This window comes from Gymnodraco acuticeps, unplaced genomic scaffold, assembly GCF_902827175.1.
Source record: "Gymnodraco acuticeps unplaced genomic scaffold, fGymAcu1.1, whole genome shotgun sequence".
In the NCBI taxonomy this organism is placed as follows: Eukaryota; Metazoa; Chordata; class Actinopteri; order Perciformes; family Bathydraconidae; genus Gymnodraco; species Gymnodraco acuticeps.
The window spans coordinates 1,507,418-1,532,144 of record NW_022992126.1 but is presented as its reverse complement, the minus strand read 5'-3'; the positions used below and the strand labels follow the sequence as shown (position 1 = coordinate 1,532,144).

The 24,727-nt window shown below is 38.3% G+C and overlaps 1 protein-coding gene across 1 annotated transcript; it reads left to right on the top strand.

Annotated features, from left to right (window-relative positions):
• Nucleotides 1–1,710: 1,710 nt before the first annotated feature.
• Nucleotides 1,711–20,283, top strand: pik3r6a (phosphoinositide-3-kinase, regulatory subunit 6a). Its single transcript, XM_034203523.1, has 6 exons — nucleotides 1,711–2,033; nucleotides 6,116–6,236; nucleotides 8,066–8,139; nucleotides 8,285–8,399; nucleotides 17,858–17,928; nucleotides 18,337–20,283. Exons 1-6 carry the CDS (start codon nucleotides 1,955–1,957, stop codon nucleotides 18,447–18,449), a joined length of 573 nt encoding a protein of 190 aa, XP_034059414.1. The 5' UTR covers nucleotides 1,711–1,954; the 3' UTR covers nucleotides 18,450–20,283.
• Nucleotides 20,284–24,727: the final 4,444 nt, after the last annotated feature.

Below are 24,727 nucleotides of genomic sequence, written 5' to 3'. Positions count from 1 at the left end.
GGAACACATTTTTGGTGATAACAAACAAATGTAACAAAGTAACATATTTACCAACACATGTTCTACGCCACTACATACTTACATTTAAATGTGTGCTGCGTTGGTTCAGCCAGTAAACGTAGAGAAGTATTATTATCAATCAATCGATCAATCAATGTTTATTTATATAGCCCAATATCACAAATGTTACATTTGTCTCAGTGGACTTCACAGTTTGTACAGAATATCAGTATGGCAATACGACACCCTCTGTCCTTAGACCCTCACATCGTACAAGGAAAAACTTCCAGAGAAAACCCACAGTTTAAAGGGGAAAATGGGAGAAACCTCAGGGAGAGCAACAGAGGAGGGATCCCTCTCCCAGGACGGACAGACGTGCAATAGATGCCGTATGTAAATCGAAAAGATAATACATTTACAACAAAGGTAGTCCAAATGTTTGGAAATGCATGTGTCTATAATAAGAAGATGAATCCACGATGATGTCAACAATCCTGTGGGAGCCATCAGTGAAGTAGTATGGTGAGAGTCTGGCAGGACCACAGTGACAGGTTCAGCCGTACGACTCGAAGTCCAGGACTCAGATCCAGTACTCAGGATAGAGGATCCAGGACACACGACCACAGCAACAGGATTAGCCTCGACTCAGGATCCCGGCATATATGTAGACATACAAAAAGAGATTTGGGGGAAGCTGGGTTAATCGGAACATGAGAGTAGGCCTACACAGGTACAAACAGCCAGAAAGACGAAGTAAGGTGTGTCCCCCGACAGTCTAAGCCTATAGCAGCTAAACTAACGTGTCTGTCTACATACATGCACTCCCTTAGGATAGGTTGAGGGATAATGGGTAGCAAGTAAGGAACACAACGTGTCTACGTAGGCCTACATGCACTCCCTTAGGATAGGTTGAGGGAAAAGGGTAGCAAGTAAGAAACAGAGGCACAGAGGCACACGCAGGGAGAAAGGTCCCCACTGGAACCTGAATTGGAATTGGTGACAGGTAAGGAGTAGGTCTGTGACTACGTTCCGGCCGGGATAGGCCTCTCTGCAACCTGTTACCCTCTAATAGAATCTCGAGAGGTCAGAGAGGGGAAAGGTTTTGGATAAAGTTTTAAATATAAGATCTAAGTTTTTAGGATTTAAGTGAAAGAGTAAGAACTAAAATGTATAGATGAAGAGGCACAACAATTATTATCAAATTATACTTTAAATACAATAGGTCGAAGTGCTCAATATGCAGAAGAGTCCATTTCAGAATAATAATGGTCTTTTTGGATAATAGTTATTGATGCACTCGTGACTTTAATGTTACATCTTGTAAAGGAGGAGTTTTTTTTCTGTGTGTGATGCTGGTAAATGTTATGAAGGGTTCAATATATTTCTCACAACTTTAAGTTATACAAGATACTTGTTAATTATATTTGGAATAAGTGATCTAAATCTACAAAGTATTGAAGTTATCAATTAAATGTAGTAAAGTACAATATTTAAGTGAAGGCGTAAGAAGTTTAAGTGTAAGAGTAGAAGGGAAATTTTACTCAAAAATTCAACTTAACTACAGTACTAGTAAATGGACTTACATACTTAACACTAGTGTTTTTTATATCATGATTAAACATCAACTTCTGAGCAGACTTAGAAGAGGAAGTGGTTTTGAAGAGTTGTCCTTTGACCTAAACTCTCCCCTGCTGTAATGGCGTCCAGCGGCCACCAGATGGCGTTGTGCAGTTACCATCTCCCCGGCTTCAACAACACAGTGTGAGCACAGTAACACCTGCCACAGCTGGGCTCCCCCGCCTCTACAGGTTGCTGTGTGACTGGCGATGACTCAATGAAATACAGCATCAAACTGAGACTGCAAGACCCTCCCCTGTAGTTCCCCTCGCTGTTTCCCAGCCACTGCAACTGGAAGCGTATAGGAGAAGAGAGGAGAGGAGCAGCTGCTGGACCGATGGAGAAGAAGCAGGAATCTTCTCACCAGTACGGTTCACTGGAGCGCACTGAATGGAGCAAAGACACCAAAAAACCAGGTGACCTAAAGAACAAAAAATGCACTATTATTACATGTATTGACTGTGTTTAAAGTGACCTTTCTGTATGTTGTTCATATCTCCAACAAGATGACTAAATTCTCCTTACTGTACCTAATGTTCTTATTACCATAACCTTGCTACATGGAGTTACACTGTCCTTGTTATAGTACATTTATAGTTACCTCGGTCTGTTTAATCTGTCCATTCACTGTGATTTTATAATATATTTAATGGCACCTCTACTATTTCTGTCTTCGTCTTCATTGATTTGTCTTCTATATTTACCCATTAGAACTTAAAACAGGATCACTGTATCTTTTAAATGATGTACTATCTGGGTTAAACCAATCAATGTATTGTTTCCAATTGCATTATAGGCAGTAGCTCTGCAAATGTCAACACTCCACAGGTGTTTGTACTGTACTGCCAGTGTTTGTGTTCATGAGGCTCAATCACTCAGGGACCTGCAGCCACAACTTATGAATAATGGGGCACTTGGCAGGACATCTGAATCCCTGCTTTTGAAAGACTATTATGCTAGAAAGATAGATACAAAATATTTATCAAAAATTCCTAAAGCTCATGGTGATAACTTCAGATATCTGTTTTGTAAGACTAACGGCCAAAACGCATTCAATTTGAAATTATTTACAAAACGTAGCAAATCCTCACATTGGAGAGGCTGGATGTTTTACCTCCTGAATTTCAGTTATATTCCTCTACATTGCTGTATTTTTTAAACAATATACTTGTGTGAAATATGTGCACAAAATAGTTGATCAGGAAGGACGTTTGGAAAGCTGTGCAGATTGTCTGTTGAGTCCTCTTTCAGTTTTTTCTCTTTACTCTTCACTTCCTTCCTCTTCCTTACTCCAACCATTCCTCCGTCATCCCCTAATGCTTTGTCTTCTGTCTTGCTCTCCAATCTGGTGGCTCTTTATTAACTGGTTGTCTACCTCATTAGGTGTAAAGTACCATATGGCAGTGTAGAAGCTGGAGCATAGACTGTGAAATTAGCTCATAAATGTAATTCCCAATCTTCAGGGTATGATGATAGGTGCAGGGTTCGAGGGGATATGAGGTGAAATGAGGAGAATGGAAAAGAGAAAACTGTGTGGGAGAAAAAGAATGAGAGAAGGGGAGAAAGTGAAAAGGAGGAAACATTTCTGAGAGGTCTAGTGATGAGTCATAGCTGCTCAGTGGCAGAATAACCTGTGAGCCTCTGCAGCAGAGCATGTTGTCTTTAACAATGTAAGGATAAATAAACAACACTCATGTTGCCATGTTGTACATGTGCAGCTCCCTGTCAGCGACATGGAAATCCCCGTTCATAGTGATTGAGGTTTAATTTTTTTTGGCAGGAAATCAAGTGGTGAATGCGTTTCGAGGCTGTGATCTGATGTTGTGTCAGCAAGCAGATCCTATCTAGTATATTTCACAGCATCTGTTGAATAAGGTGTTAGTGCTGATACATTATCATTCATGGTGAGATTAAAAAGAATAAATGAGTGGCTCTTTCTTTCACTCGTACTTATTCACCCTTTTTCACACACACACACACACACACACACACACACACACACACACACACACACACACACACACACACACACACACACACACACACACACACACACACACACACACTAGGGCTGCTCGATTATGGCAAAAATCATAATATCGATTATTTGGGTCAATAATTGATATCACGATTATTAAAAACGATTATCCATTTACTTTGACAATCAATTTATTGGAGAAAAATGTATTTGAACAGTATGTTTTTAACAGTTGATTACCCTGAACTTTAAGTATAATTCAACTGAAAAATCAATAAAAAAAAATAAAAAAAAGTAATAATAATAATTTAAAAAAAAAATCGTTTTATTTCGATTACGTTGTTTTCGTAATCGTTGCAAGCCATAATCATAATTGCGATTAAAATACGATTAATCGAGCAGCCCTAACACACACACACACACACACACACACACACACACACACACACACACACACACACACACACACACACACACACACACACACACACACACACACACACACACACACACACACACACACACACACACACTCTTCCTGGGACATCTGGAAATCTGCACATTCAACTGCATAAGCTTAACGTTGAATCATTGGCAGTTTGTTCCAAGAGTACATATTTGTTGTCAGATATTTACCTATCTTACTGACTTGTAACACCTGGGCTTGACAGGGAATGGCCATTAGCTTAGTTTAGCACAAAATAAGATAAGATGTATGCTATTGTCCCCACAGGGAAGTTTTTAATGGTCAAAAAAGCTACACACAGTTGTCCAATAAAAATAAAACATAGACTACACAAGATAAGATAACTGCATTTGCACAAATGTCAACTTTATGGATACTATTCCCTTTAATTAACTTTTATTTACACTTTCGACAAAAATGGGAGAGGGTAGGTAGTTCCACGTCTGTCTTTTTATAGTTTCACTTAACACTCACTGCTCACTGCAATGTTTCACTCAGTTATTTCTCCTCTGAGACATCAAGGTTGTGTTGGCGCTACATTGACGTCAGCCAGATTCGTCATAGTAACAGAGTATCTGTGTGAGGATGTATCTGAACTCAATGAAGCCTTTTTTTTGTATATCTGTCACACAAACAGACTGCAGTTACAACCCCCCAAACAAAGCTCCAATGCCAGCAGGAACATGAGTCCTTCTAAACTGTCCATTATCTGCAAGCATGCATAATGCTAACCATGGTGCTTTTATAACTAACCTCAGCTCATACAATACCTATTTGAATTATGATCCACATCTATTCTGCCTTTTTTCGCGCTGGTGCAGAGGACATGTCTTCACAGCACTTTGAACTCAGTCAGTGCTACCTTCCCCAGGGCTAAATGTGACCAGAAAAGAGATATTACATACTAGAGCTCTACGAAGTAATGGACTGTGTGTGTATATAAAGAGGATTGAAGGGCCTAAGGAGGGACTGTCTGTTAGTGGAGGCATTAGTATGCTGCTCTCTGCAGGGAAGGGACAGTTATCCAGGGCTACTACAGAGCAGAACGGAAGCAATTTTCCTCAATTGTAAACTTGCAACTACCTTCAAGAAGGCCGACCATAGCTGGATTTCAGGCTGATTTATGTATGTTTTCTTGCATGGCTAAAACAATTGCTTTTTTAGGATATGGTTGCAGTAAAATGTGTGATATGCCGCTGCCTTTGAATGTGTTGATGCTGCTGCTCTCAGTGTACTGTAAAGCAGCCGCTGTGTGAAAAGCTTTGAAGTATTTTCATTCCACACAAACGTTTCCAGGGACCTTGGGTCAGATTCATTCAAAAGCATGACAGAGCTGTCCGGCGCAAGCTCACACATTGTTGTAGATGGGGGCTTAGATATATGCTGCAAAAGCTTTTGTAGGATTTGCCTTTTTCATTGTATATCTGTTTTATTTGGAAGCATACAGTTCAAATGAGAAATACAGAGAACGTTGAGTGGCATGAAGTGCATAATGATACTCATATTGTGTTTGATACTGTTAACCAAGCAATCAAAGCATCATCTGTGCTATATCTGATTATTCAATTGCTTGAAATTAGAGCAGCTGGGAGTGAGAGCTGGTCCTCCTTGGACTTGTCATTATACTCAATATTATCTCATTGTTGTGTGCAAATAGTTATTGATCATTCTGTTGATTAATTGAACATGCTGAACATAATTGATCAGATTCTTTAAATGAATTTTCATTATGCTATTGACTATTAACTAATATTGACTCCAATACTTTTATTCTAATGATGTCTAATTCACCTGCCACGCACACGTTGTGTATATTACAAAGACACTAGCCACAGAAGTAATAATAATTTAGAGTGGGAAAGTAAAGTAATGTAATTTGAATTATTTTCTCAATGGAATATAGACGGTTTTAAATGTCTTTCTGTGTTTCAGATTCACAAACAATAGGGGGCTGCAAATAACTGACATAATAACTTAATTCAAACATTGAATACTTTATTTTTTTAATTAATAGATCAGTTTTTAATTCTGTACGTTTTCTCTCTCCCTCTTAGACGAGGACGTGGTGTCTATGGCAGACTCCACCATCACCGTGGACGACATCGAGGGGGAGCTGTTTAAGATTGACAGGATCAGAGACGTGCTGGTCAGGAGGGAGTCAGAGCTCAGATACATGTGAGTGGCCCATCAACACACACACTTTGATTTCATTTGTTTATTTCATCTGCCATCTGCAGCCAGTGTGATTACCGGAGACAAACTGGTTCAATAATAGCAACCCAGAATTCACATTATATTTGAATGGTGTATTATTTTGTTTGTTGCTGGTATTGAGTGCCAGTGCACAAAAATGTTTGACTAGAAGCTTCTGTACCTGTTCTCCTATACAGTAAGTATATTCCCATACAATGAAACTGCATTGTGAATTATCCTTCGTAATTTATTTTCTTCTACATTACATTGGTTTTCGATCTATCCCAAATACATTTCTTATCAAACTCAAAGTCTGCATAGGGAGGATGTCCGGGTGGATGGGATGGTTAAACTTTTTTCATACAGGCGACTGGTGTTTGTGATCTGCATAAAACATAAAGTCATTGTTGACTTTTAATTTGTCCGTAACTTAAATTATTGAACAAATCTACTTCTTTAAGCCAAATTCATCCGTTTTTTACAAGATCTAACCCAAATATTGTTGTTGCATGAATATAACCAAGTACTTTTGTCGAGTGTCTCTTTTGTGTATATTTACAATGTTAAGAAAATGTGTTTTCCCTTCAAACGCAAATGTGTTAGAATGCAATTAAGTGGCAGTGGAGGGAGGTTGTAGGGGAAAGTCATTTTGTAAGACACAAATGGGATCTTTACGTAACCAAAAACAAATCTTAACCTCAGTGGTACACATGTTAGTACTGCACACATAACACATGTGGGACAACATTCTGTGTATTGCTGTGAGAAACCTGAATAAATACATTATTTAGTTAATTAATCAGTCATTAAAGTGCACTGTCATGCCAAAACAACAATAGTACACACAAGCCCCTAACTGGAAAATCCATCTTCAAGCTTCCCCAGTCAAAAGCAGTTCAAATCATTTAAGCTATGTTTTCCATTCAAGAGCTCCCCTATGGTATCAGAAACAAATCTCGGAGCAGCTTTGCCCTCTGTTATCTCTCTTCATTTATCTCCATCACACCTCGTGCTGGCCCTCATTATAATATCAATGGCTTTACCTTGGCTTCCACTAAGCAGGCTAATGCATGGATATTTATTCATCCACTCCCCTGAAAGACGGTGCTCAGACAGCGGGGGGGGGATATGATGAGTGGCATGTGTGGGATGGCAAGCAAGAGTCAGCTAGAAAGGATGGGTAAATGAGAGACTGGAGAGGGCAAGTCACGATCTGAAGCACATTTCACCAAGTTTTTGACAAACAAACAAATAAATTGTGTGTTTTCTTTTGATTAAAGCGCATCATTCCAGACCTCATCAGGGCCATTTCTCCACATACATGTCTTTAGAGAGCTTCCTATATGACAGGTAGATGAGGAAAGGTGACGTGGCTCTCCCTGCTGACGATGAATGGGTGTGATGTGTGTAAGTGTGTGTCTGACCCAGAGAGTGTCTGTTTGTGTGTTCTCCTAAAAAGAGGCATTTGCAGTGATGCTGGGTCATGTGAGTGCTCTCTGACTCTGTGATCTCCCACCCCACCTCAGTGTCAGTAATGATCCACTGAGTTTGGAGGGCCATTGAAAGAGAAAGCGTGTGATACAGACAGAGGCTGAGTGAAAGCTCTCTGGCTCAGAGACGCCACAGGGATTTCTCTTCAGAAAAGATTGTGTCATCTCCTGTGTGAATTAAAACATCGATATGAATCTTTCTGTGTTTGAATTTCATTTTCCCATATAGTTTCAAATCCTTTCTACCCTTTAAAGCAGAATGTGATGTGCGGCACTTCCAGTACTTTCATATGTGTGTGTGTTCCTTTTGTTCCTGTGCAGGATGGATGACATTCAGCTGTGCAAGGAGATCACTCGTCTGAAGAAGGATCTGCAGAAATTAGTGTCCATACCAGGTAGGTTGATTGAGAATAAAAGCAGAATGTCTAAAATAAATCCAATTCATACAAACATCTTTATACAGTACCTGTGGTTAAACCCTTGTTATATTCATAGTTAAGTGATTCATTTGGGACAAACACTCGATGTATTTTGCTGCAGATAATGACAAGTCCAACGAGGACCGGCAGAAGGAGGAGGAACTCCTGCAGCAGATCCACAAGTTGGTTGAGACCAGAGACTTCCTGGTGGACGATGTGGAGTTTGAAAGACTCAGGTGTGCTTCGTTATGGTTTCATTACAGCTTGGTAGGAGTCCTTTGGTCCAACCCTGTCTCCTAAAAATTACGTTCCCACAGAACTAAACTGCATTCTGAATTACGTTTAGCTTGAAACGTATTTACTCCCACGTTACGTTCGTTATGAACGTATCTAAAATACGTTTATTTTCTACATATCTTCTAGAAACATATTTTCTCCCACGTTACGTTCCTTATGAACGTATCTTAAATACGTTTATTTTCTACATATCTTTGTCATTTATTGTCTTGCTTATAATAATGATAATAGTCATTTATAAATATCATTTTAGAGCACACCTTTGAAATCGAGAACCAGGCTCGATATATGGTTAAATTAAAATCAGTAGGCGAGGCTGTAATTTCGCCAGCTGTTACTCTCATGAGCGAGGCAGAACATAATAGTTTTAACATGACAAAAAGCTGCTGTGTCGTTTATCTCAAACATTAAAACAAATCCAGAGTTACGTGTTTCTGTACTTCCTAAGAAAAGACAGTAAAAGAAGAGCTCTGTGGCTTCAGGCTTGATCGCCGTTCAAATGACAGCGTTGGTTTCCCCAAAAGTGGGCGGGGCTGTAAAGTGACGTTTTACTATCATCTATTATTCAAAACCATTCTATTTATTCTAACGTAAATTACATGCCAGTGTTTTATCTTTTTATTTATTTGTTTTTATTTTAAATCGTATAAACGTCTGTGAGGAAAATAAATGGGGTTTAGAGCCTCAAAATACTGAAATCTGTATTTTTAAAATCTTTTCCTTCTAATTTGTTATTCTTTTCTAAATAACACACTGTTATTTACTCAACAATAACACACAATTATCCTTGTTTTTATTTATTTGTTTAATTCTATAATCTTGGGCTTTTTAGCCGTAAATAAAGTCACCAGAAACAGACGGGACATTTCGAGATTTAGGATGGCCGAAGACACTACACTACCCATAATCCCAGCTATCGTTTGGGACTACAGTCCCGTTGACAAATCCCGTGATGTTGGAGTGGCAGTGCGCCAAGGTTACGCCGAGCGTCAAGCTCTTTGAAATGGAACGAAACCACGGCAGACTATTCAAAACTGGACTCGAACGCCCCCCGAGAAATACACATGCTGGCTATTTTGTTTCGCAACATGTTCTCTATGGCACGTATCTACTGGGAATTGTAGTTTTAAAAGACGTTTTTCCCAAAATTAGAAGTTGCCAGTATTAAACTGTGTACAGCCCTGGAGGTTTAGGCGATAGGAAACACATTGGTGTGTACACATTTAAAACATGTAATTACTAAATGGGTAAAAATCGCTTATATCCATAATGGGCAGCATTAATATATACCCACACGACAGCTTACTTTGTAATTCTACTCCACTACAATTCAAAGGTTAACCTGGTATTTTTACTCCACTACATTTAGTTTAGTTACTTTGCAGATTCTGATTAATGATGTGAAATATAAACAACCCTTAAAGCAGACTTTAGTTACACCTGAGTAAAATTCAGGGAAGGTGATTGTCAAGTGCCAACAATCAGGAGAGATATTTGATAGGTGGTGCTTGAGAAGACGAAACATTTATCTGCAGATCTCTATAAAGTATATTCATTACTCGTTATTCTCTACTAATAGTTCATTAAAAACTGTATAATGGCTATTTTGCACATCCCTTTCAAGATTTCAAGATTTTCTAAGGTTTATTGATCATATACACAACTTGGGTCGCAGGTTCCTCAACAGCGCATTACAAGACATCTATCAATATGTGTGTACCTCCACCATTAAACTGTCATATTCTGCACATTTCTTATTCTATCTACATACATAAGAGTATAATTAATGTGTATAATATTAGTTAAAAGAAGTGCTTCAACATAGTTAACATTGCAGGAAAGCAATATATTAGACGTTAAGTACTTTGTCAGGCTTAATATTCATCGGTAGATAGATACCCCCAAAGCTTTTTTCTTGTTTAAAATAAGACCTTAACCTAAAGTATTCTTTAATGTGTTAATAAAGGTTAATTCGTTTTTCTGTTTTGCACATCCTCCTATTAATATCTTTGTACATCCGGCACTAAACTGTTTTATTGTAGAGATCACTTATAGTATCTTCTTGACTTTTTATATTCTATATTTCTATCATTGACCTTCTACTTTCCCCCTATGAAAGTATGTACTCTTAATATTGTTTTCATCAAATAACATTATTCAACAAAAATAATTCAATAACGTGCTTTAACCACTAGGCGGTGCACACAAGGTACACACAGCATACTAATAATAACTTTGTATTATTAGTGTAGAACACTTATGTATGTATAACATCTGAAGATGTGTAGTTTTATTCATGTTTTTACATAATTTTACAGGATATTGCTATATTATTTCACATGTTTTACTTCTACACATTAATATCTGATTTGTAAAACATCACAGACAGAAAGGTATATCCGTCATTTAATGGTACGCTATTGAAATTCTGAATCCATAGATGTGTCTCCCATCACCCAAATCCCCTGACTATTCTCTCAACTCAGTATTTACATTCTTATATTCAAAGAAAATCAGTAATATCTTTAAAAACTACAAGTCCTTTTCTATCAGCTGTGCACCGTTATGGTGTAAATATAACCTATTATCTACCAATTGGATCAAATATAAAAGTCAGCCGAATTACTATTGATACTGCAAGGAGACGTATTTTGTGAAAAGAAATTGAAGATGTTGTTTAATTGTTGATATATTTATGATCCACATCAAGTATTCAGTTTTGGCGGCAGTTCCTCATGTTTGTCTAGAAGTCTTCTCATCAGGGCTCTATAAATAAAGAACTACGGCAGATGTATAATATTTAATGCAGCCGAACCGTGTATTACAATGCCGTTATGTGATAACTTCCAAAGAGAAAAGCAAGAACACTCTGAATTAGGTATTATTTTATTTTTCGTTTTCGGATATCACAACTTATTAACACCATATCCCAGCGTTTATTGCGGCTAAAACATCCAATCAACGAGCTTCAAGCTGAGGATCTTGGGTAATCAGTTCGGTGGGTTTGTGGTGTGTATCGCTCGAAATGTCCCGTCTGTTTCCGGTGACTTTATTTACGGCTAAAAAGCCCAAGATTATAGAATTAAACGAATAAATAAAAACAAGGATAATTGTGTGTTATGGTTGAGTAAATAACAGTGTGTTATTTAGAAAAGAATAACAAATTAGAAGGAAAAGATTTTTAAAAAATACAGATTTCAGTATTTTGAGGCTCTAAACCCCATTTATTTTCCTCACAGACGGGAAAAAAGTCCGACATTATACGATTTAAAATAAAAACAAATAAATAAAAAGATAAAACACTGGCATGTAATTTACGTTAGAATAAATAGAATGGTTTTGAATAATAGATGATAGTAAAACGTCACTTTACAGCCCCGCCCACTTTTGGGGAAACCAACGCTGTCATTTGAACGGCGATCAAGCCTGAAGCCACAGAGCTCTTCTTTTACTGTCCTTTCTTCTTAGAGGAAGTACAGAAACAAGTAACTCTGGATTTGTTTTAATCTTTGAGGTGCAATAAACGACACAGCAGCTTTTTGTCATGTTAAAACTATTATTTTCTGCCTCGCTCATGAGAGTAACAGCTGCCGAAATTACAGCCTCGCCTACTGATTTTAATTTAACCATATATCGAGCCCGATTCTCGATTTCAAATGTGTGCTCTAAAATGATATTTATAAATGACTATTATCATTATTATAAGCAAGGCAATAAATGGCAAAGATATGTAGAAAATAAACGTATTTAAGATACGTTCATAACGAACGTAACGTGGGAGAAAATACGTTTCTAGAAGATATGTAGAAAATAAACGTATTTGAGATACGTTCATAACAAACGTAACGTGGGAGAAAATACGTTTCTAGCTAAACGTAATTGAGAATGCAGTTTAGTTCTGTGGGAACGTAATTTTTAGGAGACAGGGTTGTTTGGTCGCCTGTCACCATAGGCTGTGAATGAATAATTAAAAAATCCTATTGAACATAAAAAGCCACTAGTTAGAGATGCAGTGCACACATACAGTAGGTCTGTAGCCATTTATCTATCTTATAGCCTTTGGGAAACAAGTATTTTTTATCCAGAGGAACTCTTTGATATCACCAATGAGCATCGTTTATTCACATTATTTTAATGACTGATAGGGCTCCCATTCGAACATCGCAACAAGTCACTAGTTCTGGTAAAGTGGTTTCTCAATCCACAAAGCCACCCCATTGCGCTCTATTAAAACACTGGAACATTTCCTCAGGCACAGTGAGATGATGCACCGCAGCAGAGCACTCAGTGAAGAGCCATTTCAATTCAATTCAATTCAAAACCTTTATTTATCCAGGTAAAATCCCATTGAGATCAATGATCTCTTTTTCAAGGGAGACCTGCAGCAGTAGGTTCCACAAGAAGACATAAAAAGTTTCATAAACAACAGAACAACAAAAGGACATCATACAGCAAAATGTACAGGGATTACAATTTACATATTTAACCACATGTACAGGTACCAACAGCATCTGATTTTGTAGCATCCAACCGAGCTTTAAAAACATGTAGTGGTACTAGCTTGGTAATTTTCCATTCTTTTTGCAGACTGTTCCATGTTAGTGGAGCTGCACATCTAAAAGCTTTCTTCCCTAAGACAGTCCTAGCACTTGGCACATTTAATAAAACCACAGCATGCGATCTCAGGCAATAAGTACTTTCAATTCGCAGAGAGATCAGGGAGCAGATATAAGATGGTAGTTTATCCAACATGGCTTTGTAAATGAAAAAGTACCAATGACTGAGCCTCCGTACAGTAAGTGATGGCAAAACCGCCTTGGTATACAGGGTACAGTGATGCGTAAGTGCTTTACAATTTGTCAAAAATCTCAGTGCACTGTGATACGCAGCATCTAACTTGCTCAGGTAATTGGTAGGTGCATTCATATATAACAAATCACCATAGTCCAGCACAGGTAAAAAGGTCACAGTGACTAGCCTTTTCCTGGCCTCAAGCGAGAAACTGGACTTATTTCTGTAAAAGAAACCTAGCCTAACCCTCAGCTTTTTAAGCAGGTTATTTACATGAAATTTAAAAGTGAGACAGTCATCAAGCCAGATACCCAGGTAATTGTAACAGGTAACCACTTCAAGTTGTATTCCTTGCGTAGTTACAATATCCAAAGCAGTCTCCGGTGTATTTTTAGCTTTAGCTTTAGAAAAGAGCATTACCTTGGTTTTATCCACATTTAAAAGAAGCTTAAGCTCAGAGAGCTGAGCCTAAATAATGTTAAAAACAGCCTGTAATTTAACAACAGCCTCGTTAATCGAGGGACCTGCCCAGTACATAACGGTATCGTCCGCATAAAAATGTAAGGTTGCTCCTTCGAAATTTTCACCTAAACTATTAATATAGATAGAGAATAATAGCGGACCTAAAACTGAACCTTGTGGTACACCATTAGTGATGTTTAACCACTCAGAAGACAGCCCATCAAACTGAACACATTGGGACCTTTCAGAGAGGTAGTTTACAAACCACCCCACTGCATGGCTGGATATGCCAATACTGACCAGCCTCTGCTTCAAAATGCGATGATCGACGGTATCAAAAGCTTTGGATAGGTCAACAAATAGAGCTGCACAACTCTGCTTATTATCTAAAATACTCGTAATATCATTTACCACTTTCATTGTGGCAGTGATGGTGCTATGTTGCTTTCTGAAGCCTGACTGATGTTTAGACAGGATGTCATTTGTACATAAAAACTCCTTTATCTGTTCACTCACTAGGCGTTCAAGAACCTTAGCCAGAACTGACAATTTAGAGATGGGTCTATAGTTGTTTAATAAGGTGGCCTCCCCTCCTTTTAGTAGTGGCAGGACATAAGCTGACTTCCATACTTTTGGGATTTTGTTCGTGCTGAGAGAGAGGTTAAAAAGAGTAGTAAGAGGTGGAGCAATAAAATCTGCAGCTATCTTTAAAAAGAAAGGTTCTACGTTGTCCGGACCAGCCGGCTTTTTAGGATCTAGCTTGGTTAAGACTTCACGAACAACATCAACAGTAAAAGGAGTAAAACTGAAAGGGTTTTCCAGACCACATTGTTCTGAGTCACCGACTGTGGTGTTCACAGAAGCAGAATTAGAAACAGAATGAAACAGAGAGCCACAGAACACAAAATGCTCATTAAAACAATTTAACATGGTAGCCCTGTCCGATATAGTGCCAGATGCCGTGGTAAGGCACGGAGGTAGCTCATTACGGATATCACCGGTGGATATCGATTTTATGGCTTTCCAGAATTTTCTAGGGTTGTTCAGGTTCTTTGTGGTAACCGACAGATAATACTTAGATTTAGCACTTTTGACATGTGAAGTGAAGCTATTTCTTAGCTGCCTAAAACGCAGCCATTCTACCTCTGAGCCTGATTTCCTAGCCTTTGCCCAGGCCTTGTTTCTCTCATGTAGGAGACTAGATAATTCAGCAGAAAACCAAGGATTGTCTCATCCCTTCACTCTAAATGTACGCAGGGGTGCATGTCTATCTATAATTTCCATAAAACCAAGATAAAAATAAGACCATGCAGTCTCAACATCAGCACACACATCGATTTTTCCCCAATCAAACCCAAACAGATCATGTACAAAACCCTGCTCCACAAAATGTTTTATGTCTCTCTTGATGATAATACGAGGTTTAACCTTTTGGACTTTTGTGTCCCTAATTGTTGCTACAACACAGTGGTCACTCAGATCATTCGCAAATACTCCCACAGCTGAGTATTTATAGGGAATATTAGTTAGAATGAGATCAATTAGGGAGGATTTATTTGGGGACTTAATATTAGGGTGAGTAGGACTGTCAACAATCTGAGTAACATTTAAAGAGATACAAAGGTTTTTAAAATCCTCTGACACTGTAGTTAACCAGTCCCAGTTAAAATATCCAAGTAGCACTATTTCCTTGTAGTCTAGTTGCGATAAAAGATTTGCTAGCGAAGACAAGGAGTCGTTGACAGCTGAGGGGGGTCTGTAACAGCCCACGACCATGACCTGTTGACCCTTTGCCACTTCTATATTTAAGGCTAAAAATTCAAATTGCTTACTGATAGATTTGGAAACTAATGTGGATACACTGAACTTATTCTTAACATAAATGGCAACGCCACCAACTTTATTAGGCCGGTCGGTACGATACACATTATAACCATTTAAGGCAATGTCAGAGGCCAAAATAGATTTATTTAGCCATGTTTCTGATAAAACAATGACGTTAAAGATGTGTCAGAAATTATCAGCGAGTACTGCAACAGGAGCTGTCATTGGTTTATAAAAAACATATACACATCTATTTCATACTTTTTCAGGACTGCTAATGGTTTGTTCATGCAGGAGTTGAGGAAAGGTTGTCATAGTGCTGTCCAAACCTTACTGATCCATTCTGAAACACACATTTATACAGTTATGCAAAACACTACAGGGCCCTTCATACAATGGGATTGGAAACCCTCAAAGGAAGGTACAATGTCTTGAACATTACATTATCTTAATGCAGAGATGTCAAACATAAGTGAAATATAAAATAATCACAAGTTTGAATTAGCTTCTCTGCAGTTGAATCTGTATTTCGATGAGACCGCTCTTTCAGTTTTAGACGTTCAGTTTTTTTAATTTTATGTTTTGTCCTGCATTCATTAAGTACGGAGCCCCCTAGGGGACATGGAGAAGAACAAAAAAATTATTTAAAAAAAATATATATATGTTTTGCGAGATATCGGAAAAACCCCTTTGCGAGATCTCGCAAAACTTCTCATTTCGCTCATTGTACTTCCTGGTCAGTTCGGCTGCTACGGCAACACAGAAACCACAACAATGGAGTGGTTCATCGATTTTACAGATTCAAATTTCGCGGATCAATAACTCATGAACATAATGTTGTAAAAATACAAACATGACTTTACAATCATAGCAAGGTAGACAACGAGCTACAGAGTCCTTTTTATCAGAACAGTTCGATACGCGCCGTCATCCGAGCTAAACATCAAGAATTGATCACAATCTGCAGCTGGAGGAGGGAGAGGAGTGCTTAGGGACCGTCTACAAACTGCAACGGGGTTTTGCGAGATCTCGCAAAAGTATTGCGAGATCTCGCAAAGGTTTTGCGATATCTCGCAAAGGTTTTGCGATATCTGTATTGTAGTTTTTTTTTTTTTAACAAAAGACAAAAAAAAAATCCCGTTGCAGTTTGTAGACAAAACCCCATTGCGAGATCTCGCAATACTTTTGCGATATCTCGCAAAACCCCGTTGCAGTTTGTAGACGGTCCCTAAGCACTCCTCTCCCTCCTCAAGCTGCAGATTGTGACCAATTCTTGATGTTTAGCTCGGATGACGGCGCGTATCAAACTGTTCTGATAAAAACGACACTGTATCTCTTTGTCTACCTTGCTACGATTGTAAAGTAAAGTCTATGTGTGAAACCCGTGCCTATTGCCAAGCACTGGTGTTATATCTTTAAGGCCAAGCTCAAAGTAAAATCGATGAACCACTCCATTGTTGTGGTTTCTGTGTTGCCGTAGCAGCCGAACTGACCAGGAAGTACATTGAGCTAAATGAAAAGTTTTGCGAGATCTCGCAAAGGTTTTGCGAGATCTCGCAAAGGTTTTTATCTATTTTTTTTCAAATAATTTATTTTTTCTTCTCCATGTCCCTTAGGGGGCTCCGTACAGGTCCAATTCGTATGCAGCGTTAGGCATCAATAGTTTGTGTGAGCAACACTTTGTGTTGGCAGCTGACAGCATGCTGTGAAAATGCTTAGGGGCTGCTGGGAAGGTGAGAGGCAGGAAGCAAGAGAACAACAGTGGGTTAATGGATCGCAGAGAGATGTGACGATGCTCAAGGCCATGTCGTTTGGTTTTATTTTCAAAGCAGGATTGTAATTTGCACACTTTGTGTTACAGAACATACTCATTCAATATGTGATACATGCATTTAGTAGTACTGCAAATATTAAATTACCCAAATATGCAGAGCATGTCTAACTCATCTAAATATATCTGTGTAGACAGAGAGGGGCTGCCAGATTTATTGAATAATCAGTAGAACCTCTCAGAGTAAATGTAATCTTTTCTAACAGCCAGAGATACTGTAATTATTTGATGCAGTGAGAAAGCTTATCAACTCTCCCCGTTGGTCAAATCAACATTTAAATGTTACCTGTACTGCGGAATAGATGGCCAGCAAGTGTAAAGTAGACATGATATTTTACCTTTATATCTGTGTTACATGGAATTCCTGTCAGCCATTCCTAGCCAACTTCTCTTTTGTAATCTGAAGGTGATGGAAGACTTTAAATTGTAGTCCAAATGCTTTATGTATTCCTGTATATTTTACATTGATCCTTTGTTCAATCTCTACAGGGAAAAAGAAGAAGACAAAGAAATGGCAGATTTTCTGAATTCCAAATTTCCAAAAAATATGAAGAAGAAAGGTATGCTTAGGTTCCACAGTTGTTGTTCTGTGCTCCACTTTTTGAAATCATTTATCCGCTGAACATGTTTGTTGATTAGCAGTTAGTTAGACCGTAAAATTGTGGTTGAAGTAATCAAACAATTTACTTAAGTAAAAGTAATACCACAAGTAATACCAATGCATTGATCTTTATTTAAGATACAAATTATAAGCATGACAATATACTTAAAGTACCTAAAGTAAACATACTCATTAGGCAGAATGGTTCACTTCATAACATAGGCTGTCAAATATGTACCTGATGAAAAAAAAGTACAACTATGTTGTTCCAAAAATAAAGTTATCTAATATCTCTCCATGTACACCACAAGATGTATTGGGAAACTATTGCCAATTGTTCTCACAGTATGACTTCTCTGGGCTTCAGGTGTTCCACCCAGACGAGCGCCGTCCAGAGCTCAGCAGACCTCTTCTCCCTTCGCCAAGACGGGCCTCACCCTGCTGAAGGAGTGCTGTGGCTTCACATGCTCCATCATGTAGACCGGGGTTGACATAGGGGCCACAAATCAAAATTGGCAACTCCACAAGAGTCAACATTTCAAATTTCAGATTTTCAGTCCAAGAAAGACTTTGAAGCATGGATGGAGCAGTACAGCGTAGGTTAAGAATTCCCCAGAGGCAGAGCTAAGGATGTTGCAAAGATCATGTGGTTTGTTTTCCATACCCAAGTTTGTCTCGTTATATAGATAAGTTTGCCCATACATAAGATTGTATATCTGGTTTTGTTTCCATCCTGTCTACGCTCTCTAATCCCACTTTTGTTTACATTTTCCCGCCAAATTAACAGCAATCAAATGCAATTGTGGTATTTATTTCTCTTTTTAAGCTGAGAAGACAGGGTTTTAAAGGATAGAAACAGCATAGCACAAGTTAGGTATGTATTGTGGAAAGACTAATTAGAATAAATCACTATAACATGCCTACGACTTCTATATTCAAAGACCTCACTGAGCTATGGCAGCAGTCATTTCCTCATTAAATGTTGTTTTGCAGGCCAGTCTAGATACAATGCTGGAAATATAAAAACAGCATTCAGGAGATAACACTAATGAAATTGACATTAAACAGGAGCTCTGTTAGGTTGAAGTTGCCCATTATTTGAGTTCCGATTTAAATGGGTACGACCTTTTTCAAAGTGGTCGTTTGTGAAGAATTAATGGATGTCTCATTACGCTCTATTTCCCTTTATTGATAGTTCACCAATGTTCAGTACTTTTTCAAATGATGCAAAGTAAAATTGAAGGACATTATACAATTAACATTTTCCAATCAGTATGTTATTCTGGTGAGCATTCAACAGGTAGTACAGCACTAACCATTTGACAGCATAAGTGTTATTTAAGGATATATAATACACAGGGGTCCATATCCAGTCACTTTTTAATTATAGCGTATCACCCACATGCACGTTTCCACAAATGATATGGGTTGGCACGCAGCTACATAACCCTATACCTACTATATATGTATAGTGTATAAACACCTGTCCAGTGATGCATACAGTCATCACATGCAACACTGAAGCACACTTGACAGTGTTTTGAGTGGATCATTTATGTTTCATACTAATTTACGGGCAAGGGCATGGGCAAACCTCTTCCGTCCATTTCTACTATGCTATTATGTTATGTATTTGTTTCCATCACATATTTATCAGTTTCTACCGAATAAATATTTACCTACAGAAGGTGTATGAAAGGCTCTTGAATGGCACTTGCATGCATTACATTGGACACAGGGATGCAGGGGCCAGTCAAACTACGGAGCACATCTGTGTTGCCAAGAAGAATAGTTTCCATAGCAACCTTCTATTCCCCATTTCTTTACCATAAGACAATGAGGAAGGTTGGATGGATTCGAGAGATAAGAACTCACATATGTGACAAAAACAAATACCTGAGTGCCATCATTGCTACCTGAGGAATGGTAGACAAGACAGCTGTTTTAATTTGAATGATTTTCATGTTTTGCATTCACTCTTGGAGACAACACAGACCACTTGGTATTCCACAAAAATGTTTCCAAAAATGAGTCTCTGAATCCCTGTCAGACACTTTAAGATAAAGTAACAATGGTTTGGAAATTAGGGGAACACAAGGCTGCTTCTCCTTTTTGGATACACAATTATTATGTTTACAGTGGAAGCTAATTAAAAGCACCTTTAATCATGTTATTCATTATAGATTGTACAGTTTGCTTTGCATTCCTGTTTGACGAAGCATTGTCCTTGATGGTTTATTTCTAAACAGTCCTTGGGATGGATACAGCTGTCTCTTTTGTTTGTGCTATCTCTTGATATTCAATCTCAACACTGTCAGAGAGGCTTCGGGTCAGATATCACCCAGCAACCACATCCATCACTGTCATGAATGTTCACGGGGGAAATAGATGTTGGCCAATACTGTTGAAATAACAGCTATAGTAGAAAACACAGAAATGACCAGGAAAGGAATTAGGATGTATTCTTGTTATATAGTGCGTGTGTAAATTAGATGTGAATGGATAACCAGATAGCAACATTTGTATCGAAAATACAAGTATTATACAGTAATGTAAACAAAGTATTGCTTTATATGTAACCACAGATTTTAAAAAGACAATAATGGTCAGTTAAACAGGAGCTAAATTAAAAAAAATATTGGAAACATATTAGGGGTTTTCAAACAGCACTGAGGAGCTAGGAGCTAAGAATAATACATTGTGAAAAAGCCCTTAAATCAGGGGTGTCAAACTCAATTTCATTGCGGGCCACATTCGCATAAAGGTTGCACTCAAAGGGCCGGTTGTAACTATATAAATATATAATATATATATATAAAATAATGTATTATATTACATTATTGCCTCTGAATTGGATTATTATCGGATAGGATAATAACTTAGTAATTAACTACGTCTGAAAGCAGAAGTCCAGGGCAAATAATTGCAAGTCTCTTCAGTGGCAATTAAACAAACGAGATGCATTGTAGTTTATGGGCAAACTGCTTCTGTAAAGTGGCATGTAACCGTATAATAAACGTATTATATTCTTTGCAAGCTCTTGAGGGGCCACATAAAATGAAGTCGCGGGCCGGATTTGGCCCCCGGGCCTTGAGTTTGAGACCCCTGCCTTAAATCTATCTGAAGCAAAGCAATGAGTTCATACAGACATGAATTATGCCCTTCATATCTGTCCTCATGGTTGAACTGCACAGGGAATATACATCTATTTTCACTGACAAAGACCTTCATCTTGAGGTAATTATTTGTATTGTGGGAGCTTTGAGCGAGTGACATGTTTCTTAGACATAAAACCAGCTGTTCACACCAACTGAAGGGTGAGTGACATCCCCTAACTGTGCTCTGCACGAGTCAAGAGCAGATTCAATCAGGATTTGAGGAGTATTCTTCGAAACGTGGAACAGAGCGTTCAGTCTCTTAGGGGAGATGAAGGTGCGCAGGAGAGAAAGTGAGAGAGGGAGAATGACATGCTGTAAGAAGAGAGGCTGAAGTGGCCGAAGGTAGTTGAGATTAAGAAAAAGAGAGAGTGTGACAGACAGCTAGAGCGAGTGTAAGGGCACAAAGTCAGGGGGGGTTTGATCTTCAGTGTGAGTCATCCTTAGCGAGAACACTGAGTTCCCACAAGGGCAGCTCGCAGTCAACCGACTTGTAAAGGTCATGGTTGTCACTCAAACACCATATTCCTGTACCCCCTGCACAGCTCAGTGTGTATAAGAGGAGATAGCACAGTGTGTTTGAACGTGTGTGTGAGAAATTAATAAATGCAAAAATAAATACGTAAGTCTGAGTTTACCTGTGCTTCTTTGCATGCGTAGTAACAGGAGGTTATAACGAGAGGTATAATAGCTGTCACTGCTTTGTTACTATGGTTACTGTGACATGATGACTCATTTCTTGTTTTGTTTAGTCATGCCTTGAATTAACCTCCGCTGGATTCTGATGCAAAGCTGAATGTCTTATAAAACTGCCTGTTTTATATAGTTTAAGGGTTAGTGTTCTTATGTTCTCTGTCAAACTGCAAAAGTAATACATTAAATCTCATCTCAGTCTCATTTATAAAACATTTAATTGAGAAATGTTTGGCTTTGAATTTTCCCAGACATTAAAATGAGCCCTAATGACCCTGTCTTTTCTAAAAGCTCCACCAGATATGTTGACATTTTGAGTTTTGAATGAAATGTCGCAATAACTGCTGAAATATTGATATGACATTCATGTCCCCCTCAGAATGAATTGTAGGGTAACTTGTATGATCTTCTATCTAACTTCTAGTGTTAAGGAGTATTTCTTTTTTAGTGTAAAATAATATACACAGGTTTTCTTTTGTTTTACCACCTAAAAGGTAGAATTGTTGTGCTTATGTTAGCCCTTACGGAGTGGGTTAACTTTCAAGGATTTAGCCATGTTGCAGAGCGATACTTCTACGGTAGCCAAGAATGGACAAACCATAAGATTCCTCTTGTTTTTATTTCCACTTTTCACATTCCGGGAAAGTCCATTGCAGTTCTTGGAAACACTTGGAAAGGGGGGTGGTTGCAATCTGCAACTTCCCAGCTAAATGCCTTAAATTCTACCATTGTCAGTCTCCAATTATGTGAATTGGGCCCAGATACCAAACAAATGACATTTTCATCAGCCTCAGCTGTGATTTGTTTGGTGCTAACTAGCAGATAAGCAGGTATGTTAAGATAAGATGGTTAACGTAGTAAACATTTAACAGCACCACATCAGCATGTTAACACTGTAGACTCATGCCATAGTTACATTTAAACGGCAAGTAGGCATCTGTGTGTGTCCAGATCGCTTGTTAAAGTAATATCTCCCACATGCCCTTTTTAAAGCAGCTTCGTTGCAGGGTAAACACAGGTGGAATTGATACGATTAATTAGGGTCTCATTCGATTTAGTGTCACAGCTATTACAGTGAGCCCTTATACACAATACCAAGGCCATTAAAGTTATTGATTACACCTGTGTTTACCCTGCAATTATATGTCATAATGGCCGCTGCGAAAGAGGTCTAGTTGGGAAATATTTCCTTTCCTGCTGAGAGTGTCATGAGAAGCTGCTCAATAAAGCACGAAGATTAGATACAGGGGAAACAGCCTGGCTCTCTGTTCAGAAATACGCCCATACTAACACCTCTAAAGCTTAGCAATTAGCATGTCAGTTTGCTGCTGGTTGCCTGGCAACCTTGGGGCGATTAGAAGACTCTAACATGCCCTGCACATGGATGTATTAGGAGGGCTGGATAGGTCTAAAGGTGCCTCAGTGCCCATGTGTAAAGAACAAATCCCCCAAAGAGCATTTTTCCCAAAGGTCATCTGTAAAATTGAAAATGCAACAAGCTCAATCCATGGAAGTTTTATATTTGTGAACCTTTCCTAGCGTCCTCTTATGATACAACCCTGTTTCCAGCATGTACCATACTGTAAAATGACATTATATCATTATTGCATTTCTGTATGTGTAAAAGATCAATCAGATATGATACAGCTTATTAATTACTAACTTTGGAAAGCATAAGGCAATTTTGCTCCTGCTTCCTGTCTGTATGCTCTGCTAACCTAAGCCAATGTTCAGCTCAGTTCAGATATTGAAGCTCAGTAGCTATCTGTAGCCAGGGGTCTTAGTCAGTTTATCTGTGATGTTGAACTTGACTGACACCAATCTAATGGTAAGAAAGGCTTTCTTACGGGAAACAATGGGGGGAAGCTACTTGTGAGTAAACATCTGCTCCCCCTGCTGTATTTTCATTCATGAAGACACTAGCTGAAACCAAATGTGTAACTCAGACCTCAGACTGTCATTTGATGTAATCTTACATTGACTCAAGTGCTCCGTATGTCTGTGTGAAAGGTAGCAGAAGACAAAATAAAATTGGTAATGCCTGGTAAAGAATATACTTATTTACTCTCATGTCTAGTATAGATACGGGTCATTGTCTCCAGTTCTTATACTTACTGCAGATAATACACCACCATTTGATCTCTTTGAACTATTGAAGCTGCCAAAATGATAATTATTGCAGATTATAGATTATAAATAAATCATTTAGTGACAAGGGGGTGAGATTATACTTCTTCTCACTCCTTTTCGAACACTAGATGTGGCACTGTTTATGTTGCTAATGCTGTTGTTGTTGTTGTTGTTGTTGTTGTTGTTGTTATAAATGTCATTTTTTTGTTTTGATTTCTCTTACATGACTATGCACTGCAACATTTGTTTTGTTTTGTAATTATTTATTTTACTTGTTCGAAATAAAAATGTATCTATCCATCTATCTATCTAAGCTGACATCTAGATCACCCACAGTCATTCAAGGCCTGAGAGGAGATTCCATAAATATTGAAATGTGAAAATAATGGTTTAAAATGGATAACCTTGAAGTAACTTAACAAATACATTGCTATGTCTCCAGAAACATCCATTACAGTTTGATATTTGTAAAAGCAGCTAACAACCTCAGGATTAACCAACCATGCAAACATTACATTTTACTTTTTGTTCCACAACAGGATAACAGATTTAATCAAAAACAAAGAGCAAACGGATTTCGTATGTTGTTTCATCAGAATCACTTCAAAGCGGGTCTGATGGAACATGGTATAGCAAGTGTCTATCTTAATATCCTGGGGTGCTTGAGATCTTTGATTTATTTTTGGTTTACACTCTACCAGTTGGCACCCGAGAGAGAAGAACAGCTGTGCATGGGGTATATTTAGTTTTGTGTACATTACGTTTTGTTTAATATTCTTC

Coding starts and splice junctions, on each gene's coding strand:
- pik3r6a (XM_034203523.1), top strand. CDS start 1,955: ATGGAGAAGAAGCAGGAATCTTCTCACCAGTACGGTTCACTGGAGCGC. Junction 8,140..8,284: donor GAAATTAGTGTCCATACCAG/GTAGGTTGATTG, acceptor ATTTTGCTGCAG/ATAATGACAAGTCCAACGAG. Junction 17,929..18,336: donor AAAAAATATGAAGAAGAAAG/GTATGCTTAGGT, acceptor TCTGGGCTTCAG/GTGTTCCACCCAGACGAGCG.